The sequence below is a fragment of the Nuphar pumila genome, chromosome 1, assembly GCF_984573655.1.
Source record: "Nuphar pumila chromosome 1, dmNupPumi1.hap1.1, whole genome shotgun sequence".
In the NCBI taxonomy this organism is placed as follows: Eukaryota; Viridiplantae; Streptophyta; class Magnoliopsida; order Nymphaeales; family Nymphaeaceae; genus Nuphar; species Nuphar pumila.
The window spans coordinates 60,200,078-60,208,828 of NC_143249.1; the positions used below are offsets into that span (position 1 = coordinate 60,200,078).

General features: G+C 38.3%; 1 protein-coding gene across 1 annotated transcript; it reads right to left on the reverse strand.

Moving 5' to 3' along the window:
* Positions 1-1,769: 1,769 nt before the first annotated feature.
* LOC149848962 (serine/threonine-protein kinase D6PK-like) lies at positions 1,770-5,651 on the reverse strand. The gene is made up of 3 exons (XM_090012947.1): positions 5,489-5,651; positions 3,721-4,849; positions 1,770-2,772 (listed from the first exon to the last, which is right to left on the reverse strand). Exons 2-3 carry the CDS (start codon positions 4,650-4,652, stop codon positions 1,902-1,904), a joined length of 1,803 nt encoding a protein of 600 aa, XP_089869073.1. The 5' UTR covers positions 4,653-4,849; positions 5,489-5,651; the 3' UTR covers positions 1,770-1,901.
* Between the last annotated feature and the right edge of the window lie 3,100 nt (positions 5,652-8,751).

Here is an 8,751-nt window from a genome sequence, read left to right on the forward strand (position 1 = left end):
ACAACGAGTCTTTAAGGCTTACTTGATGTGGTGTGCTTCACTAGAAATGAGTTGTAAGAGCTCTCCACGTCAAAATGCAAGAACGAAGAACGAACACAATTTTCAAGGTGGCCACCGAGATAAGGCAAATCACAAACTATTCTTTTAGAAACCTTACTCTGATACTATGTAAAAATGTCTTCAAAGAGACAACGTGCACAAAAGCACTAACTCCTCAAAGAGTGATGCGCACAAGGGCACACAAAGAACACTAGAATAAGTGTGCTAAAAGGCATATAAGAGATTACAAATGCACACAAAAGGCATAAAAATAAAGAATCTTTATTGAACAATAAAAAGATTTTGCTAAAAAGCTTAAGAGATACAAAGGGGTTCACCCTTATTTATAATACAAGGAGCCTTGGAGGGGCCCAACATCTATAATGTGGGCTCCTCTAAGGCTTAAAAGAAAGAAAAAATAAATTACATACATATTCAAAAAGGGAATATGCTTAAAATAAAAAAAGACAGATTTACCCTTATCGGGTATTACAACAAATAGACATATATATATATATATATATATATATATATATATATGGACTATATTTTAACAGAAACCATGACTGGAGTCAGCAGGCATTGAGAGGGGTCTGTGTCAACAGGCTGGTGAGTTGAAAAAGGACTTCAAATGAAACATAGAAGAATTGGCACTCACAACTTAGGACTCATTGCTAGGAAAGGTAAGGCTAGGGAAGTGAGACCTCATTGAATATCAATGATCTGCTGAGCCTGGTTAGAAGACTCAAACCAAATCAACCAAGTGCATTTCTCAGTTGACTCACAACTGAGAATGAACTAGCGAAGCCATACCCTTCTGTAATTCTATTTCACCAAACTTTCGCTGGTGTGCAAGCAAAAGTCACGCTGTTCAGACATATTCGCAAGTAGCACACAGCAATCATGGTTACTGGGGGGACACAGCGAAAGCATCCACAACAGCTGGTCAAAGTAGCAGAAAATGGAAAATAATCATTTAGAATGCTCTAAAAATCCTGGAAAACTATTCCTGAATTGCATTTGTTCACATTCAAGGCAATCTCCATGACCTGGCCTAATCAACTAATTGAATCAGATGACTTAGGAGAATTTGTCCAAAAGCCTGCAGAAAGGTTAGGTCGTCAGATAGGTCAGCTAATCAAGCAAGCAGTGGGCACAGTCGCCAGACTACCAAGACTCCTGGCAGACTGAAACAAACCCAGCCTCTGACCCACGTCTTTGAATTGCAACCGTAGAGGAAAATCCCAACAGTTTATTGCATTATCCCCTAGACATTTGAAAGAGTGACGCATTAACCTTGTAAAAGATACCCATTATGAAGAGTGATGATTGAATGTAGAATCAAAACAATAGCCACCAAACATGGGAAGCAGATCAGGTCATGCTGAACATGAACGTTTTTGCTGGTGCCGACATCGTGGCCATCCAATTTACATTTTAAAAAGCTCAAAAGTCAACAAAACCACGTGGCATTAATCCAAAATGCAAACAGACGACCACGATGTCGGCATGAGCAAAAATGCTCATGTTCAGCATGACCTGATCTGCTTCCCCAAACATGGGATCAAGGCAAATCAGGAATCTGATGTTTCTCATGACACAGGAGCAATAGGAAATAAATGGACAGAACACTTATCATAATTTCAAAGAGAAAAGTAATCAAACATCAAAATCGATTTTGCTATAGAAATATACAGATGAGAGTGGATTTCTGGCTAAAATAGTAGATCTTCGAACAATATGAAAATGATATATCTCAAAAGCCGCATACACCTCCAGACCAACTTTGAGATAATAAGATAACTACAAGGAGGATTTAGATTACAATGCAGCACTCAAGTGCCCAATTTTGAAAAGAACATCTAAAAGAAATCAAACTCCAGATAATTACCAGAAGACTTCAAATGTTCAGGATGGACTAAAACCTTCTTCTCACTTGTAGAAGCAGCTGCCAATGGAATGGGATCAATTTCTACTGGCTTTGGAATTTCAGGTGGGCTTGCACAACGTATCAGTGCCCAGTTGACACCCTCAAAGAATGGGTGATGCTTGATCTCTGTGGCTCCACGTTTATAGGCCAAACGGTGCTGGGGCTCTTTCACAAGCAGCCCCCTGATGAGGTCCCTAGCTGCAAAGCTGACAACTGGATAATCTGGAAACTTCAGTGGCTGCCCAACAACATTGAACAGGGTGGCCCTGTTTCCAGAACCTTTGAATGGAGTCTTTCCAAAGAGTAGTTCATACAGGAAAATTCCAAACATCCACCAATCAACAGCACTACCATGTCCCTCGCCTTTGATAATTTCCGGAGCAAGATACTCATGTGTCCCAACGAATGACATGGAACGTGCATTTGTGGGTTCAGCTATGAGCTCTGGGAGTGGACTGACTTGATTCCCAATCTCATTCTTGGGCTTTCTATCCTTCTTGGATCGGCTCTTGAAAAGACGAGGGGAGAAGCATGTTGGCTGCACACAAGCAGGCTGGATACATGATGGTTCAATGCACGAGGGCTGAACACAATAGATTGGGTTCTTCCTCAATGGGTCTGCTTCCATGGAGAATGACCGGACAAGTGTAGGGCTAAAAGCACAGCGGAGAGAGAGATCAAAATCGGAAAGCATGATATGGCCATCATCCCTTACAAGAACATTTTCTGGTTTAAGATCCCGATAAACAATTCCAAGCATGTGCAGATATTCCAAAGCAAGGAGGACCTCTGACACATAGAACCTGCAAGGTGGAACAACCACGAAAATGCAGCCAAAGAAGATGTCGATAAGTCCTACATACTATGCTAGGTATTTATCGGCAGAACAAGATCTTTATGCCTGCCAAAATATGCTAAAGGCATTTGAGATTTAAAAGAGAACTAACTTCACTAAATTAAATATCAAGCTACATTTAATTCTGCATCCTAATAGTCACATTGATTGAAGTTTCTGTACATAGACAATAGAAAAGACCAAGACAATAAAAGATAAAGTTTGACTGCTGGAAGAACTATGCATACAAAAGACTGTATAAACATGTTGAGTGATGGCAAGCATGGGATTAAACCAAAACAAACAGACAGAACATGTTTTCTCCCTTAATATCTTCCTTCAAATTGCAAGCTACAATTGGCATCAGTGACAGCTGAAATGGGTAATCCAGAAGTACAACATAGCATGATGCTATACAGTTTTGCGTCAAAATAGATGCACTGCAAGATTACAAACAAATTTTGCAATTTTGGATGCCACAACTATAAGTTAAAAAAGCTTAAAGGCCTAAAGAATAGGAATATATCAGACATGAAAATAATGCATTATCAAAATTTTCATGAATATATCTATGGCATTGCATCAGACATGAAAATAATGCATTATCAAAATTTTCATGAATATATCTATGGTGTCGCATCAGACATGAAAATAATGCTCACAGCATTGTCACATATATCACCAGAACCTTGAAAATGTCATAATAACATACAACAGGAAAAAATGATCTGATTGGAAATGTCACTATTTTTCAAAAATAATATAGTTATTGTGACAATATTACAAGGTTATCACAATAGTTTTATGAATCACAAATAATTTGGCTAAAAATACATATGGTTTTCATAGGCAATGAGCTATAACATCATATTCTTAAAATTGAAATCAGATGAAGTAAAAGGACCAGGAATCATACTTTGCAGCTTGCTCAGAAAAATGTTTTCCACGCTGCTTCTGACGAAGAGTATGTAGGTCTCCTCCTGAGCAGAACTCCATCACCAGGCATGAGAACTTGTCTGTCTCAAAGTGGGTATATAACGTAGGAAGAAATGGATGGTCAAGCAACTGAAGGATTTCTCGTTCCGTCTGAGCTCTGAGCAGCTTCTTCCGACTTGCCAAAGAAACCTTGTCCATGACCTTCATAGCAAAATAGCTCTTGGTCCCACTCAACTCTGACAGATAAACACTGCCAATATCCCCACATCCCAACCTCTTCAGTAACCTGAAATGGTTCAAGCCCAAAACCTCCTCTCTTAAGCGAACCAACTGGATGGCTTCCCATCTTGAATCATTCACCTTGTGTGGCTTGCTCAAGATGCTGCTAAAGCTACTACAACTGCCGTCATCACTGACATCGGTGCTAGTGCTACCCCTGCACATGCTGCTTTTTCCACTATCAACATATTCCACACGATCACTGACTTTCGCACTCTCACTGGTCTTGGTCACACTGCTGGTCCTATCACTAAAGTTGGCAGATCCCAAACTATCTTTCACACCATTGCATAACTGAGAATCTGTTGCTATGCCATTTTGCGCCATACTCCTGGTTTTATTATCAGCATTCCCTTCCAAAGAACAGGTTTTATGATCTAGGTGGATTTTCTGTACTGCTTTTGTTAGTTGTGATTCACTAGATAGGGATAGACCAGTTGGGGAAGTATCAGCACCATTCGTGCCTTGATGCTTGTTCTGTCCTGCAGGATTCAGAGCCACGGTTTCTGAAGAAGTGGGTTTTTCAGTACCATTTCCATCTCCTGGGTTATGGTTGGGTGCAGTGTCCTCTATGACATTGTTTGTTATATACTTTGCACCAGAGCATTCTGCTGTTTGAGGTGATTTTTTCATTGGGACTCGCTATAATATGCTCAAGGTTGAAGCCCGAGAACAAACCAAATAAACTTTTCAAATCGATCAAATAAAAGAAATCCCATTCACCATCTATAGATTGTAAAATTAGCCACATTTACTCTTCCTCTACTACTAACACCCAAAAATTTCCTCCTCCTCACTTGACATTACCTCAATCTTTTTGGCGAGCCCTTCTGTAAGAACAGAAACCAATAGCCATCAACAAAAAATGGCAAATTGTTCATTCCAACAAACCTTTCTAAGTTCCAATTGAATTGACAATATACACGAATACATAATGGAAACTATCATACTAATCTTATTCTGATACAACCACCATTACAGCATAACCACAACATCAAAACTGTCAACCTAGATGACAACATCCCATGACATTCAGATCCAGGCATCAGAAAAATAAAAATACCAAAAGAATCCAGAGAGAGAGAGAGAGAGATCTTAAACCAGCTAAAATAAAGCGAGATTAGAACTTGGGGCAACATGCATGCATAAATCATAGTGAAGGAAGAGGAATGGAACCCATTTCTTCAAAAGCCCCAAGAAAGCACCAACAACGGAAAAGAGAGCGCACCCATCATCAAACACCAAGATTTCAAGAACCCCAAAGAAAAGATGCGAAAACCACGAAATGGGTTCTGCGATTCCTGCAACCCCAGATCTTTGGAGACAAGATCGACCACAAATCAGCCTTTCCCAATTCAACAGATGACCCATTTAATGCCCATCTCCTTTTACTCAACAAAGCCAGAAAAAAGAAGCAACAGGAAAGCAGCTAAAAACCGCACCAGGGAAGTCCGGTGAAGGAGAAATACCTGAAAAACTGAAAAAGAATGAACCTTTAGTCTGCTATTTAACAAAAAAGAGGAAAAGGGAAGACTCCCCAAATGGCTTCCTTCAAGCACTGAAGAAAGAAAAGGCGATGGTGAAAAAAGCAGAAGGCTACAGAGAGAGATGGGTTTGGCTGAGTTAATACATAAATTTTATTTGTACCTTTTTAGATTTATGACTCCATAGGCTTTTTGAAATTAGTATTATTATTTTTGGATATGGCCACCATGCTCTTGTATTCCACAAAATACCAATGTGTCCCTTGAGATTGATTACTTGATTAATAAATGCTTGTTTTATGTGATTTTGATGTTTATGAATGATTAAGAAATCCAACACTCAAAACACTGGTATATTCCTCCTATGTTTACTGCTGCCAAATCTGATGAATACTTTGGGATTGGAATCACAGTTGGAAATCTGCCCTAGCCTACTTGTGACATCTCATGATTGCACCCAGACGTGCCTTAATTAGAGGTTTAAGTGGTTTTAGGATTGAGCTATTATTACACAATGCCATGCCAAGAAAGGCATTGGAGTTGCCTTACATGATTCAATTGAGTTGTATTTTTCCTCAAAAAAAAGAAAAAAAAACTTGCTCGTTAAGTATGTTATCTTTTGAAGATGATTTTTGTGGGTTTTTTGTATTTAAATTAAACAAACGTGAACGTAGATACTGAACCCCAGTTAAGAAAACGCCATTATCACCCAACAATAATCACCTTCAACCCAGTACTTTGCTTGCCCATTAGAAGAGGAACTGTTGTAGGTTATAGTCAATAACATTCTAATGATTTCTTCTAACATCTCATATGAAATATATCTATTTATAACTTTCATGGCTGGATCATTGACATCCCAACCATAATTTGGGTAAGTTTGTTGCTTGACAGCACTTGAACAACAACAGAACAAGTCATATGGCTTTTAGCATTCCTTTTTTAAATTCTATTTAATCTTCTATTTTTAGTATTTTTTTAGCTTTTCTTTTCTGGAGAAAGCTTGGATATCTAAAAAAAGGAACCAGAAAAAGGAAAAGATTGACAGCAACAAAATAATATAAGTCGACTGTCCCTATATAAGGACTGTCAAATCACAATAATGCCCCCTCTCCTGCACTATTGCACCAAGTGAGTACTTTTTTAAGTATATCCGGAGATCCAAATGAGATACCTATAAAATAATTTCATAGCATGTGATATAAAATGCAATATAGATAGCAAGATTAAGTCATCAAATCTTTTTTCTTGAATCCAAGGAATCAAACTTAAGAAATAAAAGAATTTGACATTCACATATCTCTAAGATGAAACCCAAGGTGGGCCAAATATAAGTGCATCTTCCTTTAAAAAAATGAATCCGATATCCACACAAAGTGAAGATTTGCGCTATAGCATTTGATTAACATGGATTTGTTCAGGGACACCTTGCCGTGTCAGCTCCTGCCTGTGCCATATCAAATCTTTGGATACGAGAGTCGAGGCAATCAAATGTCCCACTATTTATGGTGAAACGCTAAACTCCCCTCAAAAAATGAGTCATTTGACACATGACTTTTCAAGGCGATAATCAAATAGGAGGGCTTTTATAGAAAATATTTAATATCTTTCTAAAATAGGAAATTGATAATACATGTCTACATGAAGATATCCCATTATCTAAATATGAGACAAGCTAGTCCAAAATCTAAGAGGTCAGATTAAGTTGGACGCATATGTTTGTGTCCCAATCATACCAACTTAGCCATGCCCAACCAAAAGGAAAAATATCAGGCCTTGCTTAACTTGTCAATGTCTGGCAAAACATGGCTTAAGTTGCCTTGGCCTACTCTCACTGAACTCAATCCAACGCAAGCATGACCTCGTGCAATCTTTACCCAGCCAAAGTCCAAACTACCAATCTCTAAGCTTTGATACTATAATTAATTTGACACAACGAGTTGTTGCTTCCCCACGTACTGATGCAGAGCACATAAAGAGCCAGCTGATACTGCCCCCACATACTGATGCAGAAAACATAAAAGAGCCAGCAACCAGATAGACAAATTTATACTTAACCAAGAGCTTCAAGTCCATGTTGGAAATTTGCTGCTATTAAAAAATGTAACAGCTGATTTGTTGTCATTGGTGTTGTGAAAAAGGAGAGTCAGATAGAAAGAAAAAGTATTTTTGCACGTGGAATAATTTCGTCATCTATTTTGTGCCCATTCAAACAGTTCAGAATAAACTGATCGTCTCTTCCCTGTCAAAACCTCTGCATGACTGAGCACTCATTTTATTATCCTGAATTTCCTTACTTTCCCTTTGACTGCCAATAATTACACCATGAAAACATGATATGTTTGATTTTCCCTTTATTCTCTAAGAATCAACCGTTCAAAATAAAAATGTGAGACTATCTTGTAGCTTCTCAACCATTTTCTTTGACTTGCAGTGCTTTCTTTCATGCGCCTCAAACTTCTGCAGATAGGGATACCAAGAAATTTAATAAGATTTTGTTGGTACCATGTTTTGTTGTGTCATGCATTGTCATACCTTTGCGGGGTAACCTAGGGGTGCCTGGGATCATATAAGCTAATGTATAACTTGGTTTCATGCAAACATATATACATATCCTTTTGAAAATACTAATCGGCAAATGACTTATGGCCGGCCAATCCAGAAAACAGCTAGCCGCCAATGTTGCGTAATTCTTCAGATGGACAAAAAAAAAAAAGACTTTTTATGACCGTTTTTTGCTCTTTTAACATGGAAAATACTCACTCTTTTTCACATTGGAAGACGTGACCGTTTTTTAATATTGGAAGATGGGATCCTTTTTATGTTGGACTTCAAGATGACACAATAGCCTTCATTGCACTTGCAGAGTCATTGTGAATATCCACCGGTTGATGATTCCGACATATGGGATGATGAAGTCAACATTGAAGCTTGCCTACCAAAAAATATACAAAATCCTATTTAAGTATTAGGATCGAGATCTACCCAGTTGGACCCGGATCTGCACAACTCATGTATATTAGCCCAAAAGCCAAATGTGATAACAATTCTCAACTTCAAAAAGTGGTTGAAGCTGATTTCTCAAAGATAGCGCCAGCAAAGGATAATCCTGAGAGCCGTACTTTATCTCTCAAGGACTCTAAATGTAACCACCTACCTAATGGAACAAGATAACCTCTATCCAAAGTAGAGTTCCTAATGCTGAAAGATGTAATTGTAAAGGATCTCTAGATTTTTCTAAGATTGTG

Excerpts from the sequence above, each read along its gene's own strand:
- LOC149848962 (XM_090012947.1), bottom strand. The coding sequence starts at position 4,652 with ATGAAAAAATCACCTCAAACAGCAGAATGCTCTGGTGCAAAGTATATA. Across the intron at positions 2,773-3,720 it reads TTTTCTGAGCAAGCTGCAAA|GTTCTATGTGTCAGAGGTCC; the intron begins GTATGATTCCTG and ends TCCACCTTGCAG.